Raw genomic sequence first — 19,591 nt, 5'->3', positions numbered from 1 at the left:
TAGCCGACCTAGTGAAGTTCATATAGCCATCATTTTTATGTGCATATCTTGCTTGACGTTGGCCACTGCTAGTTTAACAACAAGACATCATTCTATAAAATTCACTCACTTACATTTCATACAACTTGAAATCAAGTGACTATGTGTTTTCAATATCAATTTTTACCGAAAACTTGCATGCTTCTTGTAGAGGAGCCCTTTTAAATATTTTCTTGTTTTTGTTAGTATTTATTGTTTATAGCGGCAACAGAAAATATTTTTTTTTTTGAAAATTTCAAATATTTTTCTGTCTTGGTTCATGAGATACAGTCTGGTGACAGACACCAAAGCCGTAGTAATCGCTTCCCATTTTACACTCAGTACGGCACGCTAAAGATTACGAGAAAATCTTTAAATTTTATTCCATAGAAAAATTGAGACCATTGTACGAGAAAATTTGTACTGATGATGCATTAAAATGAATCATCTAAATACTACATGCTTTTTAAGCTATTGCATAGCTTCTATCGCGGGCCTTGAGCGCGGGGAGCGAATCCAAAAATTCCGTAACGAAAAAACCTCACGCTCCCCACTCCGACGGGCACGGAGGTGTGGCTTAAAGGCATAGCATGCAATAGCTTTACCGCGGCAGTCCCCGAGTGACACACGTCTTTTAAAGTGAAACTTTTATTACATCATCTCAAACTTTTTGGTCTGTGTAGCGCATGTCGCGTGTATCGCGGCTGCCGAGTAGGTATACCTACTCGGCAGCCAGACCGTCACGCGACATGCGCTACACAAAGCAGTGTTCGGAACCGTTCGAACAGTTTCACTTTTACCGTGGTTTCATAAAACCACACAACATTTTTATTTACAGTGTTATATATTACAGAACCATGTCAGGAGCAGCCACGAACTCTGGCGCCAGTACATCGGTAACGGCCCTCGGAGGGCTCGGGGGCTCCCTAGAAGACAAGGACTGTGATCTCCTCTGTCCAGTTTGCTTTGAACTGATAGATGAGGCGTATGTCACGAGATGTGGGCACTCGTTTTGTTACGCGTGTATTGCTAAATCCGTGGAGTTGCATAGACGGTGGGTAACTATGGGTATACGCGTCAGAAGTGAAACTTCATTAGGTGAATTTTAAGCATTACCGTCACGTCATGGAGTATGGTGACGATTTTGGTATCTAAAATCTTGGCAAAGAAGTTTCACTTCTGCATGTGTCAGTCATGCAAGGCAAACATGCTCTTTTTTTTATTAAGTATTTACTATTTACTATTATGAGATTTCATGAGATATGAAACAATAGAATTAACAGTAAGTCTATGTAATTGTTATTTATTTTTTGCTTAATTTTTAATTTTGTTCTTTATTTAAAAATGCAGATTATTTAGTATTTCTTTGCTAATTTCATTAAGATCTGATTGACTGTTATAATTGAAATATATCTGTCACAGGTAAATTAATATAATATAATTTTGCCATATGCAAATGTTCAGGCATGCCGAGAATACGTAATCTAAGGTTTTTTGTTTCGAGTAATAGAATTTACAAATTTGCCAGCGACATATCCATCCAATTTTCGAGTTCGTAAATACTTAATAATGTATAAATAGCAAACTATAGTATATCATATTTTATTTTACCTATACATATACGGTCTTACTAATAAAATGTTACCCATTCGCTATGCAATGGATTAGTTATTGCAATAACCTGTCTTGTTTTTATGATTGACCTTGCAAGAGCAGGACACAGCTATGGTAGAAAATAGTAGAAATTTATCCATTGTTTAACTTTTTATTAGTAAGGCCGATAGTGTGTTTTAAATTATTTTCTATGTGCAAGTTTCTTGTATGTAAGTATTCGTTTCAGGTGTCCAAAATGCGGTGCCCAGTTAACAGGGCGCGACCACTACTTCCCCAACTTCCTGCTGAACGAGCTGGTGGCCCGCAGGCGGCTGCGAGCGAAGCCGAGTGCAGCGCCTGTGCCGTCCCCGGGGGATGCTGAACGGCTGCGGGCTTTGGTCGCTGCGGAGGCTAGGCATTTGGGTGGGTAGCGGGTTCAATTGTTGATGAGGATTATTGGTTTTTTGTTTGTGATGGATGATCATGAAATGATGTTAGTAGTCTACACTTCTACATCTACACTAATATTATAAAGAGTAAAACTTTGTTTGTTTGTTTGATTGTAATGAATAGGCTCATAAACTACTGGACCGATTTTAAAAATTCTTTCACCATTCGAAAGCTACATTATCCACGAGTAACATAGGCTATATATTATCACGCTAAGACCAACAGGAGCGGAGCTACGCGGGTGAAACCGCGCGGCACAGCTAGAAAGTGATAAATTAATAAATAAATAAATTATTAGTTCAACAATCTTGTGTGAAATGTGTGCAGAAATGTAGGGTGGACGGAATATTTGATCATGGATGATGATGATGATGTATATAGAGTTACTAGCGGTCCGCCCCGGCTTCACCCGTGGTACATATGAAAAATAGATGTTGGCCGATTCTCAGACTTACCCGATATGCACAGAAAATTTCATGAGAATCGGTCCACCCGTTTCGGAGGAGTATGCAGACTAACATTGTGACACGAGAATTTTATATATAAGATTATCAAATCTTATTTTATTTTTTGTAGTACCTAACTTATGATAAAAAAAATGTCTAAAAAAATTCACTAAAAATGTGTGTAAGTAATTATTGTTTTTTTCAAAATCTATTGAGCAATTTTTGAGTTCAATCATAGCAAATAGAACTTTTTAATATACTTTCCGCCTATCAAAAAAAATATATATCAAAATCTGTTGCGTTCTAAGAATACGGACACACAGACGGAAAGCGACTTTGTTTTATACGAAATATTTATGTTATAGTTATGTTAACAAAGACAGCCTCCTTGGTAGAGTGGTTGACGCGTGAGCGTAGCACCGAGAAGTCCTGGGTTCGATTCCCGGTGGTGACGAAGAAAAAAAATTGTCTCGGTCTGGCAGGACACAGAAGGCTGATCACCTACTTGTCCTTAAAGAAAATCGATCAGTGAAACAGATGTATAATGCATCTGCCTCTTACCCCACTAGGGGAACACAGGACTTCACTTTTTTTTTTCACAAAGATAAAACATTGCAACTACTTACAAAAAAAAGAGGAGCACAACTTATTTATGCTATACATATAGTTAAAATAAATGTCGACAAGGGTGGTTATTGTTTGTGATGGATGATCACAAGTTATTAGTTTGTAAAATGTTAGTAAAAAATATATAATCAATAATTTTGAGTGTAAAAATTAGTGGTAGGAATGTAGAGTGGACATAAAGTTTGATCATGGAAAATGATGATGAAAATAGATTGCTCATTTATTTTGCGTTGTAACTTTTCTAACAATTTACTCGGTAAAAATCTAAGTTGCTTTATCTTTGTGTTCTAATTTAATCTATAACTCTGTCCATTATATTATGTATTTGATTTTTGACAGCTTCACGCCTATGAAGGATTGTATTGTCTATGTTAAAATGTCATACAAATAATTATTGTACTTCATGGACAGGTCCCGCCCACTTAGTGATGTCTACACAGAATTATTCAATGATGGGTCGATAGATTATAATAATCGATAGAAATACTCTGTAAAATGTATCCTATACAGAAAAACTCTTCTATTATGTTATATAATTTAAACATAAAGACAACCAAATTGTAAGATAGAAACCAATAAATAATAAAATATTAATTTAGTTTAGTTTTAACATAAAATGCATAGATATGTGGTCTTATTATTACATATCTTATTAGTATGATTACGTTGTAATTATTATTTACGTACTTGATTCGATTTATGATAATATTTTGAATTTATAATTGAAATAGTATCACAATCGATAATTGTTTGTACATCACTTTTGGTATCACCCGTCGAGCTGTCAAAAAGCAATTCTTATAGTGGACAGACTATAGTGGTTTTAATTTCAATCAAAATAAAGAAAGCAATTCTTTATCTTGTCTTATCTATAGATGTGTAAACAAATCTGCAGGACTATCAGACGTGGACGGCATGCTGGACGTGCTGACGCGCCGCAAGCGGCTGCTCGAAGCAGAGTCTGCAGCAGCGCACCACCGGCTGCTCTACGAGTTCCTGTCGCAGCTGCTGCGGCACCGCACGCACCAGCTGGAGCAGCTCGCGAGGGAAGCAGCGCTCGTGAGGAAGGTATACCACTCAAACTCAAACTCATACTCATACTCAAACTCAAACATTTAAGCTCAAACTCAAGCATTTAAACTTAAACTCAATTATTTAAACGCTGAACAAGCGTAGAGTGAACAGCCCCCCTAGTCAAGTGGCTTTCTGTTAGTGTAGCGTTCAATAGAATAGACTACGAATGTATGAGATTGACGTAGGCTGTAGATAAACGTATCTACAGGTTACGTCAATCTCATACATTCGTAGTCTATTCTATTGAACGCTACGCTAACAGAAAGCCACTTGACTAGGGGGGCAGGTACCTTCTAGGGAAGCGCGTTCCATCTTAGACCACATCTCAGCTTAACATCAGGCGAGATTGTGGTCATGCGCTTCCCTATTATAAAATTCAAATTCAAATTTAAATAGAAATAAAAACACATTTATTCCCAAAAAAAAATAATTAAATCCTTATATAATTAAATCTTTCATTTGTAAATTGTCATCATTCATTTATTCAATTAGACTTCTTTTCTTTCGAATTGTCATTACATATTTTAAACAATTACCACGGATTCGGAAAGCAGTATCTATGGAGAAGAACCGGCAAAGTTGCTCTTTTTAATCATGTCAGTCGTGCCAGTTTTTATGTTTTAAACCCAAAAATCGTGCTATCGTACTCCGTTGCAAGGTAAAAGAGAGATAAACAAACAAATAAAGATAGAGAAACGCTATAATATTACTAAGTATCATTTATTTTAATGTTTAAGGGCCGATTTTTCAATGCTTGGATAAAACTTATCTGTCCAATAAAGTATTACACGATAATATTAAAATGTCACGTAAACTGTCAAATACGGACAATTAGAATACGTTTTTAAAATGGTAGTTTTATACATTATTCGACGAATTAGTTTTATCCAAGGATTGAAAAATCGGCCCTTATTAAAATGTTAATTTATTATTTCCCAGGACATGGAACACGTAGGCCAAGTGCTGCGGACCCTCAAGGGTGGTTTGGACGATGGAAGGTTGACCCCAGACCAGGCTTTAAGCCAGGAACCACCAAGATTGAAGCGGGATATCAGCGAACTGGACGCTTCTGGTGAGTGGGGAAAACGGAGCGTGTCAGAAGTGAAACTTCTTTGACAAAATTGACCCATAATCGTCGATTTACTCAATGACGTGACGATACTGCCATGACGCGACCTTGAAATGTTACTGCAAAGAAGTTTCACTTCAAAAAATAGATGGTCAATGTGATTTTTTATGATTAAAGTTTGCATAATCGCTATTTATAAAGCATTTGAATGCCATAAAACCAAAAATATCAAATATCTCTACATCTCTATTTATAAAGCAGCTAGCGGTCCGCCCCGGCTTCGCCCGTGGTACATATTTACGTTTTCTCTACATAAGAATCATCCTCGTACTTCAAGAAATACTATAAAAAAGAATTATCGAAATCGGTCCACCCGTTCACGCGTAATGCTGTGACCTAGAAAAACAGGTTTCATTTTTATATATATACAGGGTGTCCCACTGTTGGTATACTAAACTTACAGGAGCTTATAGTTTTGCATACGCTGAGTACGTAAGAAATAGTTATAAAATTCCAGACGCATTTTTTTTTTCAAATAGATGAATTCTTACAACTCTATATTGTGTACACCCATAACAAGCAACCCGCCCAAGTAGAGAAGATAACATGGATTTTCAGGAAAAATTTAGCAAAAATTTTTTGATGTAATTTTGTTGTTTAAGTATTTTTTACGTGATCAGTGTATGCAAAACTACAAGTCCCTTCGCGCTTAGTATACCAATAGTGGGACACCCTGTATATAAAATATAGATTTGAATGCCAAAAATATCAAATATCTCTATCTCTATTTTAGCAACATGTGCGGAAGAAGAAGAGAGTTTCATCTCAGGCTGTGGCGCGTGGGGCGGCGGAGATGCGCTTGCACAGCGTTGGAGACGGTTAGCCGCACACTTTGATGATTTCGTACAGGTATATCACTACATAGTATAAAACAAAGTCGCTTTCTCTGTCCCTATTTCCCTATGTCCCTTTGTATGCTTAAATCTTTAAAACTACGCAACGGATTTTCATGCGGTTTTTTTTTAATAGATAGAGTGATTCAAGAGGAAGGTTTTAGTATTTAATTTTTTAGGTTTAAGACAAAGCGGGCGAAGCCGCGGGCGGTAAGCTAGTACATAAATAAATAATAAATAAATATTTCAGGACAATTTTCACACACTGGTGTTATGGAAACCAGATGGCTGATAAATATATACATATAATATTAAATAAATACTTATATAGATAATTAACACACACACAGAGCAAACATCTATGTTCATCACACAAATATTTGCCCCGGATGGGAATCGAACCCACGACCTCTGGCTTGGAAGGCAGGGCCACTACCAACCAAGCCAACCGGTCAGTCAATACATACATAAATAAATAAATACATGTGAAGTCCCATGTCCCCTAGTGGGGTAAGGGGCGGATGCATTATACATCTGTTTCACTTATCGATTTTCTTTAGGGAGAAAATTTAAAAATAACCAATATTCGACACAGATGAACGATATCATCAATTTATAGAATAGAAAAACTACAGTAATTTTTTTAATAAATAATGGTTGTTTATTGCACTATGTGCACTGTGTTAGTTTTTACACAATATAAATACGGTAGGTTGGCTGATAAAAAATATAACTTGACCTACAAGACATAAGTTAGTACGTTAAATAATGAAATTGTTTTTACAGCAAGGTAAATATGTATATAAAAACATAACGTTATAAAGCTAGACCGCCTCTTTGGTACAGCGGTTGACACGTGAGCGTAACACTGAGGGGTCCTGGGTTCGATTCCCGAAGGAGACGAAGAAAAAAAAATGTCTCGGTCTGGCAGGACACAGAAGGCTGATCACCTACTTGTCCCTAAAGAAAATCAATCAGTGAAACAGATGTATAATGTGTCTGCCCCTTACCCCACATGGGACTTTTTTATAAAGCTATATTCGTTCGTTTAGTGCTATTTCGCGCACCGCGCGGACGAGCTTTACTTCCCGGGCTCGGGCTCCGACGGGGCCACGCCCGCGGGGCTCCAGCCCGTGCCCCCGGGGCCCCACACAGGGCCCCACACGCCGGGGCCCCACAGCGTGGCCTCTGTGGCCACGGACGATATAGTGCCGCAGCAGATGCCGGAGAGCAGGGCTAGTAGTGCGGCCGGTGAGTTGAAAGTGTTTTATGAAGCAAAAATGGTATTCAAAGAGAGAAATAACAATAAATAGTATCGAAAAATATACAGAAAAAATATTTTCAAATAGAAAGCAATAATTTTATATCAATTATAGCATTGAAAGTTATTTTGAAAATTAAATACTTTTAGAAACTCGTCATATTATCAATTTTTTAACAAAAACATACTGTTATATCCCAAGGCTGTATGTATTAATGCATACAGCTATCCCTTAACTATCCTGTCAGCACATTCCATTCCCGCCATCATTCCTACACGTCCCTCATCCATCAGTCTAGTTCCAACATCCATCGAGTACGGTTGCCGGCAAATTCGAATAATTCAAATATTGTGTTTTAAATAATAAGAGTCTCTTTTTAAGATTCGCCTCGCGTAACAGTACGAACGTTAAGGCTGCAGTCTAGCAAAATTGCGTTTTCAACAAGTTATTTGACAATTTTTTCCCGGCTAATGAAATGATAAACTGATTTTTTTTTCTTGTTTATCAATTAGTGTTATATACGCAATGCGCGTGAATTTTTTCACATTTATAAAGTTACTTTATGTTACCTTAATCAGGCCTTCAAGATAAGTCTCTTTCCGCCTAAGACATTTCGAGCTAAGTTTGTGCACTCACTACGTTGCAACCGATTACAATTTATACAATCTGATCAGCGCATTATTATCCTTATATAGTCGTTATTAAAAACTGCTGAATACAATTGCCGAAAAACTTATGATTTTCTTAATTAGAACGTTATAAATTCATTAAATTTCCCATTTTTTGCCTTACAAAATCTATTGATAAATACTGCTAAAAGTTATTTTTTCCATTAATTTATTCGAGTTGGTTGAAGACCAATGAGTATTAATCCTTTAGAAAAATTTTTTTTTGAATTTTGATAATTCTTTAAATATTAAAAAAATATTTAAAATAATTAGGAAAAATCCTAGCGAATTTCTTTAGTCGCGCTCCTTGGGCCGGAGCGTTCTGACGTGTGTTCTACGCTCGATTTTCCTTCATACCGAAGTGAAAGTTGCTCTACTTCATTAAATTTAATATTTTTGTTAATTGATTATTTTTATCTTAGTTTTGTGCAAATATTCGTATTTTTAAACATTTGATTTCGATATAGAAAATAAAGGAAAAAAATACGCGTGTAACTTACACTAGAAAAAAAATTATCTTCGAACATAAAGTTAATGAAACCAAATAGATTGCAAAGGTGATTGGCAACAATTTCTTTATTTTACGGGGTGTCAGTAAAGGGATGTATATTTCTTTAAAACTAAAGTAAGCTCATAAATTTTCTTATAATATAATTTTTTTGAAGTTCCAAAAATGTTTATTTTTCGTTTGAGAAATACGAAATATAATATAAACTTGTATTGAGAACTTGAACTTCCCAAGTTCATCCGGGGAAATCCCCATACGGGGAAAATGATTTGTTTACTCCAAAATTGATCCGAGGTGTTTTAATTTTTTCTTATAGTCATTTTCAACGTAGCGGCATGTTGTTTGATTATTAATTTTGTAACTTAAATACAGGATGTTGGTTTTATATTCTGATCTTACAGACGCGCTGACAAATTTAGTCCGCCATTTCTAGTTTAGTCTACCAACTCTAAGTACCAATATTAAAACGAATGGATTATCATCACATCATCAAAACTCAGATGTAATGGAAGATCACAATAACATAGAAAATTCAGTGGGTGTTGAGAACTAAACAAATAGAAGTAACAGAGACGCGAAGAATAAAAAAAGAGGACGAAAACGATAATTCGTTGATGCTTTCCCTTTTCGACGTATTGTTAGGGTATCTACATCACCAATCTGCAAAAAACAAAACTGATGATTCCCAATTGCTGATTAAAAATGAAAAACAAATAATCGACAACAGTGGTGAAAATTTGCTGATCACAATGAAACATCCTTCAGTGGTAGCAGATTTACTCATTTAAAATGTATCGGTGAACAGCGTAAAGGAGAGGAGGACAGGAAAACATTATGAATGTGGATGGTGGATTGTATACAGGGTGTAATCGATAAGTATGTGCAGGCGATTATGACGTTATTATTGCAGGTATCAAAAAACTTAAAACTGATATCGAAATTACTTTACCTAATAAGCAAAATGACAATAATAACTTTTTAAAAGTATAACGAGAAATATCTAAAAAATTTACTTTATACACTCCCATATCAAAAAGGGAAAATGGGACTAGTAGAAGTTAAATGTCTAATTCCGGCAAAAGACATGAATGCGGAAGATGCGGTTAAAAAAAATTTAATATTTGAAATACAATGCAAAAAATAACACTTTTGTCATAGATAGGAATCATGACTATTTTTTCCAAATTCAGGGACAACTAAACGTTGCAGAAGCAGAAGTCTGCTTATTTGCTGTTTGGACTGGAGTGAATCATTCGTTAAAAATAGAATATATAAAAAAGTATGTAACGTTTAGGCAAAATAAAATGATGGACCATTATCAAGATTTTACATAAATTGCCTACTGTCAGAATTGATTGATTCGAGACTTCAGCATTCGATGCCCATCAAGGACCCATCCTATATCATTCAAGCGATTGAAAAAAAAGAGATAAATCCAGTGCAACCGATAAAGCATCAGAATGCTAGCAAAAGATTTATTAGGTTTATCAATATAAATCTATATATTATACATAATATAATAAATCTGTAGAAGACGCGAAGACTGACATCCGCGCGGACGGAGTCGCGGGCGGAAGCTAGTCAGAAATAAATATCTTTTGTTTTCATTTGCGTATTTTTCTATTTTATAATTTTTTAACACAAACATTACATTTTTTGCACGCCTCATAAGCGAAGCGTTGAGGTGGGTACTACTGTCACTTCGCGCAAAACATCTGATTTTTCAAACTTAAAATGTCTTTATGTATCATACATTGCACTTGTAAGATAATACATACACACACATATTAAGAAAAAACACTATTTTTAACGTTCATGATATTTTTGATGTCATTTTTGTTATTTAAACTAGTTAAAAAACAGTTTAAAAAAGTTCTGTCTTGGACGTCCGTGTGTCTGTATGTGCGGATCCTTTTTCTTGTTAACACGATAGCGACCGAAATACTTTACTAATCGAGTCTTTTTTTTCTCTTACGCTTGAGTATGCTCAGGAATAGAACCCTTTCATTTTTCAGGGTCTGATTCGATGTGGTTTAATTGTTATTAAATAAACAAAAATAATAATTAATAAATATTTATTAAAAAAAAATTATGAGGCGTGCACTTTTGGATTTTCCAAATTATTTTATTATATACAAAATTTGTTTATCCGTTTTATTAGTTAAACTGAACAACTTTCACTAAGAAACTTAGGTCGAAAAAAATGTATAGAGTTATGCATTTTGTATGGAAAGCTTATTTTTTTTTATATTTCGTCCAAATTTCTTTGTAAAAGTTGATCTGTTATATAAACATGAAGTTGAAGATATCAATAGAAAGTATTCGCAAATTTTGTGTACTGATAAAAAAAAATCACCCGGTGTAATTTTCACGAAAATTGTTTCAAATTGTCATTTTTGGTACTTATTACGAATATTAAATAATTATGCATACGAATGATTTAATTTTTAAAAATTAAGTGGAGCAACTTTCCCTTAGTACATTTGTATTATTTACATATAGGATGACAGGATGCATTTGTTTGCACTACTAGACCAAGCCCTTAAAGATATACATCGTTCTGTATTGGTTAAAGAAATTTTAAATGGATAGAGTAGTGTCAAATCGTGACAAACTAACAATCTTTCCTCTCTATAATAAACTAGCAATGCCCTGCGGTTTCACCCGCATAGATAGCGATATCGTTACAGTGAAAAGTCTACTATAGGTCAGATTATAGGTTTAATTTTTAATCACATGAAAATCACCTTTACCCCGTCCCGCACTACGGCCTTTTTTTTTTTGTTTTAGTGGGGAAATCTTTCATAGATACCCACGGCCTCCGGGGGAGGGGCCGTGGGTTATGTCGGATTCCTACCGACCAAAACCCCACTGTGTTCCGTCAAGACGCATATTGGTAGAATTCCTCCGTGACCCCCGCACTACGGCCTGCTCGAACAGTATACCTAATATTTTCTGTAGATTGACACTTTTAAAAATTCGTTATATCTTTTGAATGGAATATTCAATTCTTTTCATTTAAAAAGTATTTTGCTGGTATTGAAACAGTCTATAACAAAACATCATTTAATGGGATAAGGATTAATATATGTGTATGGATAACATGGTTTGATTACTGTCGGCACTTCTATTTACTTTGAAAACGTAAAAAAGTTGTTGTAGTAACATAACTACTCAAGATGGACATATGGTATCGCGGACTTTCTTGTAGATATTGATCCATTCTATAATACCGTAGAACATTTTTTTGTTCTATCTTCAATAGATTCCGCAGCGCACGCGATGACAGAAGTTTTATTGAGGATTTTTTTACACCTTGGGTTACATTATTGCATTTTTGGTAAGGATCTCTAATTTTTTTGAAAATGCAATATAGCCTATGTTGCTCAGTAAAGATGCAGCTTTCTAAAGGTGAAAGAATTTTTGAAATCGGTCCAGTAGTTTATGCGTGAAAACCATACATACATACATACTTACAAACTTTTCCTCTTTATAATATTAGTATAGATAATTTATATTTGCAGGCGGGGACCAACGGGCCCCAGACGGCGAGGGTCCCGTGGCCTCGCACTCCGCGTGCGGGGCCCCAAGTGTCCCCGAGGGGTCCGCGGACGTCGGGGCCCTGGGGGGCCTTGAGGCCTTCCGTGAGGACCTGGCTGCCTTCACACGGTACAGGGCCCTGAGGCCCCTGGCGACACTCTCGTATTGTTCCGATGCGATTAATTATTCAACTATAGTGTCGACGATAGAATTTGATAAGGACGATGAGTTTTTTGCGATTGCTGGCGTTACTAAGAGGATAAAGGTGGGTTTTTTAACGTGTATGTTTGTATAATATTTCAAAATGTAATATATTTCAATAATAATTCCTTTTAATTTTTAAATACTATTTTTAACATATACAGGGTGTCCCACTGTTGGTATACTAAGCTCAAAGGAGGTTATAATTTTGCATACGCTGAGCACGTAAAAATACTTATAAAATTCATAGATGCATTCTTAAAACTATGTGTACACCCATAACAAGCAACCCGCCCAACTTTGCCACCCGCACGTGAGCTATCGTTTAAGATTATGTTTTCATAGACAAAATGCTCACATTAGCGAAGCGGTATATGTCGGCTGCGCGAAGCTAGAAAAACATGGATTTTCAGGAAAAATTTAGCAAAAAATTTTTGACGTAATTTTGTTGTTTAAGTATTTTGTACGTGATCAGTGTATGCAAAACTACAAGTCCCTTCGCGCTTAGTATACCAATAGTGGGACACCCTGTATATACAGCTTTTTTATTTATATTATTCAATTATACTTTCATACAAGTATATAATGTAATCTGAGACTCGATTTTGACTTGACCACTTTTTACGGGCAAATTTAATTCAACCTTACACCTGACTGTGTACATAATATTATTACATCATCAAGGATCAGTTATAAAACAATAATTTCATGAGTTTCTTTTATTTTTTAAACTATATTGTTACATCATGTTGTAAACTGCCTTTATAGAATAGAATATATTAGAAAGAAAGAAATAACAGTTATTTCATATTTTTTTATTTATTTTATTTATTTATTTATTTATTTAAAGAAAGAAATAACAGTTATTTCATATTATAGTCGAACCAATTTAATAGGCGACAATTTGACGTCTATCAATTTTATCCTCAAAGAGACTAACTAGATGTCAAATTTCGATTTTTATAGGAACGTCTCTGGTATTTAAAAAGAAAAAAGGTTTATTGACACAAAATTGTAGCGACATCAGTTCTTTAAATCAGAAATTGTTTATTATGTTTAGAATGGTTTATCAGTAAAATGAATCTTAAAATTACTTGTTTCGGTCATTATTACATATTATAAATATGTAATCGTAATTGAAAAAAGTTACGCAAATGTGCAGTTCTAACTAAACGAAATATCATGTTATTCTATGTCGTCGTTACTAGGTTACGTTGTTGAATTTTGTTGAACTGTCAAATGTTGCCTATTAAAATGGCTCTACTATAGAACATATTTTATTCCTAAAAAAATGATACAGTACATTAGATAATACTACATAACAATGCCTATAACTAAAAATAAATAAATATTTCAGGACGATTTTCACACACATCACGATCTGATCCCATACTAAGCTTTCGCTTGTGTAATGGAAACCAGATGGCTGATAGACATAATTTTAAATAAATACTTATATAGATAATTAACACCCAGACACAGTAAACATCTACGTTCATCACACAAATATTTGCCCCGGGTGGGAATCGAACCCACGACCTCTGGCTTGGAAGGCAGGGACACTACCAACCAAGCCAACCGGCCAGTAAAAAAGGCAGGATGTTCACGATTTTACATAATTACTAGCGGTCCGCCCCGGCTTCGCCCGTGGTACCTACATGTTTAAACTATCCTATCTCTCAAGTTGGATCGAACTGCACATGGTGTGCGAATTTTATTATAATCGGTTAAGTGGTTTAGGAGTCCATTGAGGACAAACATTGTGACACGAGATTTATATATATACATATTATTATATAAGATGGAGTGATATTCCAAATAAATAATTTTTAATTTGTATATTTTTACAGGTGTTCGAATTCGAATCGGTAGTACGTGACGCGGTTGACGTGCACTACCCGTGCGCCGAGATGCAATGTTCGCACAAGATATCCTGCGTCTCTTGGAACGCGTACCACAAGAATGTGTTAGCGTCCAGTGATTATGAGGGCACAGTGGCTGTGTGGGATGCTGCTACTGGGATGAGGACACGGGCGTTACAGGTGAGTGTAGAAAATGTCGGGATCCTGCAGGATCCCGTGGGAAAAGGTGGGATCCTGCAGGATCCGGTTGAAATATGATTCTACATATTTCGACCGGTAGGTTTGGGAGGTGAAGAAGGAGCAGGTTGGTGTGTAAGGTGCGTACTCTGGCAAATAAATGCGGGATCCTATAGGATCCTGTAGGTTCCCGAGGTGTGGATGAAACAGGGTGGTGTGGAGAGTACGTAGGTATAAAAACAATTTTTTTTTTTTTTGATAACATATCGATCACGCCATGTAATGTAATATCAACCTTAAAAGCTGTGAATCACAATAAATAATTTTGAATTTGAACGCCCCATACCCTTAAAAAATATTTATTGTACATTTATGACTTTCCTACGATTTTATTATATGTTTAAACTAGCTGCGCTCCGCGGTTTCATCCGCATTGTTCCGCTCCTGTTGGTCTTAGCGTGATGATATATAGCCTTATAGCCTTCCTCGATAAATGGGCTATCGGACCAGTAGTTACAAGATTAGCGCGTTCAAACAAACAAATTCTTCAGCTTTATAATATTAGAAATTTATTATTAGATTATGCTCTTATAGACATAGACAACCAACACAAAATTTGTTGTTTTTATGATTATTTGATGTTTTAATGTTTTTATCATCATTATTGAAGTTTAACTTCTTTATCGGGAATGGACAAAAATTTAGTGTAACATTTTTGCGTTACGCCGTACGCGTGACATTTTTGCGTTACGCCGTACGCGTGACATTTTTGCGTTACGCCGTACGCGTGACATTTTTGCGTTACGCCGTACGCGTGACATTTTTGCGTTACGCCATACTCGTGACATTTTTAAGGTGATAAAGAAGTTTCACTTCTTACGTGTGTACTCTAGTACACGCATACATTTTTTATTTTGTTATATATTATGTTTTTATTATTATTTACAGGAGCACGACAAACGCTGCTGGTCGGTACACTTCAACCGCGCTGACGTGCGACTTTTAGCCTCAGGGTCAGACGACGCGAGAGTCAAACTGTGGTCCCTCAACGCGGAACGATCTGTGGCCACTCTTGAAGCGAAATTCAATGTGTGCTGTGTCCGATTCAATCCGAGCTCGTCTTGTCACTTAGCGTTTGGGTCAGCGGATCATTGTGTTCATTATTACGACTTAAGGGCCCCTAGATCGCCCCTGGCTGTGTTAAGGGATCACAGGAAGGCGGTGTCGTATGTGCAATTTTTGGATGATAAGACTTTAGTGTCCGCGTCTACGGATTCTATGCTGAAGTTGTGGAAGGTTAGTAAATAAAAATAGTTAAAAAAAAACTAAAAAACACGCTTTTTATAGACAACCGAACTAAAAAATAGAAAATTTTATCAAATTAGTGTATTGTCATCGGTCCTCAATAAATCTACAAAGTTTGAACGAAATCTGGCCGTTTAAAGTGGGTCAAAATCGCGCCCAAAGAAGTCGGTTACAAACATACAGGTGAAGCTAATATAAAGCGTGTAAAAAAAAGGGGGTTGGTGAGATTTTCACGGGTGGATAGTCTTATTTTGAATCTCATTGAGTCACGGGTGGATAGTTTTATTTTGAATTCGTTGTTGGGAATAGCAATTTGGTGATAGAATAAATTACGCGTGTGTGAAGCCGTGGGCAGTTGTGCTGGTTTTATTAGTATGAATTATAATGATTTTATGGAGTTTTTAAAAAATTTAGTTTAAATTTGTAAAAAATTATAGGGAATAGAAAGAAGGATATGAGTAGCTTGCGAGTGGAGTCTTGGGCAAATTGTTTTCCAATGTTAGGCAGTTTTAGATTTATAACTGAAGAAAGCTTTATATTGGGGTGTTATATTGGCTTTTTAGGTGCGCTTTGTCCATTAATTATATTTTTGAAGTGAAAACTTCTTTAGCGGCGTTGAGCACTTTTTCTGTAATGGGTATAAAATCTTAAACTCGCGTCAGGACACGTGACCTGATCGAAAAAGCCTAAGACGGATACCATTCCAAAATATCAAACATGCTCAACGTTAATAATCAAGTTTTCACTTCTGCCGGCACTCCCCCAGTGCAACCCGTCTTTTTTTATGCTATATCATCTCATATAAAACAATTTACTCCCACAGGTGGATTCCCCGCGCTGCGTTCGTTCGTTCACGGGTCACGCGAACGAAAAGAACTTCGTCGGTCTGGCCACAGACGGCAAATATGTGGCTTGTGGCTCAGAGAATAACGCTCTATATGTGTACTATGGGGGGGTTTCCAGACCTTTACTAGCGTATAGGTTCGATGCTTTGCGAGGGTTTCTAGAGAGGGAAAGAAGGGACGAAGAGCCTAGTGAATTTGTGTCGGCTGTGTGCTGGCGTAGGCACCCGGCTCGCCCTGCGCTTTTGGCTGCTAACTCGCAGGGTACTATTAAAGTGTTGGAACTGCTGTAATGTGTACTGTATTGGAGTGTTTGGTACAGTACTGTATTGTAGTGTACTGTATGGTATAGTACTGTATGGTACAGTACTGTATGGTATTGTACTGTATTGTACGGTACTGTATTGTAGCAGCTGAAAACTCGTAAGGCACCATCAAGGCTGGAACTGTTATAAGATCTCTTGTGTACTGTACTGTAACAGCCCATATTTCGTAGGGCACTATTAAGGTGTTCCATCTGTTGTAGGGCTGTGCACTGTACTGTGTACTGTAATTTACGGTACTGTTCTGTGCAGTACTGCGCTGTACTGTACTGTATATTGCACTGTACTGTACTGTGCTGAACTATGTAATGCACTGTACTGTATTATAGCAGTAACGTACAGGGCATTTAAGTACTGAAACTATTGTGTACTGTATTTTACTGTACTGTACTGTACTGTAAAGGTGCTAGAACTCGTTTACTTACATTGTACCGTATTAAATAGCAGCTGATAACTCACAGTATACATATAGTAGTCGCTCCTTATGTACTGTAAATTGTGAGTCGAATAGCGCCACTATGTAAAAAGAATAGAATAGATTCAACGCCATTTTGTGACGTCATAGCTGTTAATTCAAACGATTTTTTATAATATTGAAATTACAATAAACTGCTAAAGTTGCGTTCAAAAATGGTCTGAATCAAAACTCTGCATACACGACTATTGGGCAGAGTTTCTATCTAATTTAAAATAAAACTACTGCTTTACTTGTATCATTATTTGATGCGAATTGACAGCTATGACGTCACATAGTCTTTCTTATTCTAAGTTGGATAGCATAACACTTAAATGATGTTTAAATTTGTCCGAAATTTAGTCTATAATTGTATGTATGTAATGATGACGTCATATTAATACAGTGTGACAAGATTATTTTGGTATTTAGCGTATAAATTGTATGAAAAAGTGAAAATTTGATCTCAACCTCCTATGGTTTTCCATTTTGTCTGTTTGTAACGTTTTTTTCTGATTTTAATGTATTTTTGTTACGAAAATATACTAGGAAAGGAAATGTAAAAAAAAATGTAGGTATGGATGTGCCAATGTATGTAACTATATGTAGAATTATTATTATTATTGCATACTATATACTGTGTACTGTGGCTCCGCTCCTGTTGGTCTTAGCGTGATGATATACAGGGTTACAGGTTAAGTCGACCTATTCCTGTTAAGAGCGTGTAGTAGGGGTCAAAACAAACTGATTTGATCATATAATACCATATCCAAAAGTTAGCCGTTGAAGAGTTATTGCAATTTTAATTTTTTTCTTGAAAATGCCACTTTATCTTCGCATTTAGCGTTTAATTTTTTATTTTACTTATTTGGTCTGGGTTTTTTTGAGTTTTTAAGTAAAGGTTGAGTTAAACAATAATTCTCAGCAATAAAAATCCATATCGCTGCAAACAATTCAAAGAAATGGCTTTTAAACTAAAAATAATAACATTAAAATAATTAAGTTAACTCGTTTTAAACAAAGATATTGAAAAAAATCTCTATGAAAATGTGTCTGCAGATGTTTTTAAAAACATGTGCATGTTCTTAGCTATGTAAAAAGGTATGATAACCTCAGGTAGCATTCGTAGATTCCAAGAAATCGGGGATAAACTTGGTATGGGGAAATAATTCTTAGAATAGCTCATTAACATCGGTCTTTTTTTTTTTTTTTTTTTTTTTTATGTATTAGCGGGCAAACGAGCTGGCGCGTCACCGGATTAATGCGATGATTGGCGCCGCCCATAATCACCCACAAGACCTGTATGGTTGCAGGTGTGTTGCCGGCCTTTTAGGGAAGAGTACGCTCTCTTTTTGAAGTACCCTAAGTCGTATCTGTCCGGAAATGCTGAGCTCGGGAGGTCGTTCCACAGAGGAGTGGTGCGTGGAAGAAAGTTCCTCCTAAATCGCACGGTGGAAGAGCGCCAAGTGTCCAGATGTTGAGGGTGATATTTCAACTTGTGGCGAGCAGTTCTATGGTGAAATTCAGCAGCCGGTATTGTTCCGAACAGTTCGTCAGAGCATTCGCCGTGGTAGATGCGGTAAAATACGCAGAGAGATGCAACATCTCTACGGAGAGCCAAAGAGTCCAGCCGATCAGTAATACGAGGGTCGTCCACTAATCGAGTAGCTCGTCGCTGGATTCGGTCAAAAGGAAGGAGCTGATACTTGGGTGCTCCGGCCCAGAGATGGGAACAGTATTCCATGTGCGGCCTGACTTGAGCCTTGTAAAGTTGTAGGCGTTGGCCGGATGTGAAATACTGTCCCGCTCTACAGAGCACACCAAGTTTTTGGGAGGCTAGCTTAGCTTTTCCTTCCAGATGACAACGAAACTGGACATCATTCGATATTTCGACTCCAAGTATACTAATGCTGGCTGAGACTCTGGTGGGAATGCCCTGAAAAACTGGAGACACGGCGAAGGGAGTTTTTTTGGTGGTAAACGCGCAAACTTGTGTCTTTTTTGGGTTGAACTCAACAAGGTTATGTTTACCCCAATTGGAGATCTCCTCAAGAGAGTTCTCAATTTGAGACACAAGTTCGTTCCGGTGCTCAGTAACGGTATCCCGAGAAATATTGCATCGGCCGGTATACTGTGCGTCAACAGTGCTGTCGTCTGCATAGCAATGAATGCCACTAGATAGTAGCATGTCATTGATATGCAGAAGAAACAAAGTTGGAGAAAGAACGCAGCCTTGTGGGACCCCAGCATTCACAGGCTTAGATTCGGAGCACGAACCG

The 19,591-nt window shown here is 36.5% G+C and overlaps 1 protein-coding gene and 1 long non-coding RNA gene across 3 annotated transcripts in view; both read left to right on the top strand.

Annotated features, from left to right (window-relative positions):
• The window catches only part of LOC149476073 (uncharacterized), a 359,309-nt gene that overhangs the window by 166,376 nt on the left and 173,342 nt on the right, over positions 1-19,591 (top strand). The gene's annotated exons all lie outside the window — the stretch shown is intronic.
• Positions 1-19,591, top strand: part of LOC149476080 (E3 ubiquitin-protein ligase COP1-like) — a 143,251-nt gene that overhangs the window by 1,833 nt on the left and 121,827 nt on the right. The window contains exons 2-11 of one of the 2 annotated variants that reach the window (XR_016317913.1): positions 872-1,072; positions 1,859-2,034; positions 4,030-4,202; positions 5,148-5,280; positions 6,071-6,186; positions 7,223-7,421; positions 12,133-12,413; positions 14,200-14,391; positions 15,337-15,684; positions 16,517-17,984. Coding sequence is in view for 1 of the 2 variants with exons in the window: in XM_089712633.1 (XP_089568759.1) it covers positions 876-1,072; positions 1,859-2,034; positions 4,030-4,202; positions 5,148-5,280; positions 6,071-6,186; positions 7,223-7,421; positions 12,133-12,413; positions 14,200-14,391; positions 15,337-15,684; positions 16,517-16,828 (2,127 nt within the window). In the remaining variant the exon portion in view is untranslated. Of the gene's footprint in view, positions 1-871; positions 1,073-1,858; positions 2,035-4,029; positions 4,203-5,147; positions 5,281-6,070; positions 6,187-7,222; positions 7,422-12,132; positions 12,414-14,199; positions 14,392-15,336; positions 15,685-16,516; positions 17,993-19,591 lie in introns of those variants that run through there. The other variant, XM_089712633.1, reaches the window with a different exon arrangement.

Source organism: Colias philodice, chromosome 29 (assembly GCF_061535455.1).
Source record: "Colias philodice isolate Cphi_HAF_F1 chromosome 29, ilColPhil1 Martin Lab GWU primary, whole genome shotgun sequence".
NCBI lineage: Eukaryota > Metazoa > Arthropoda > Insecta > Lepidoptera > Pieridae > Colias > Colias philodice.
The sequence above is the reverse complement of the archived record's forward strand: the minus strand, read 5'-3'. Positions and strand labels throughout refer to the sequence as shown.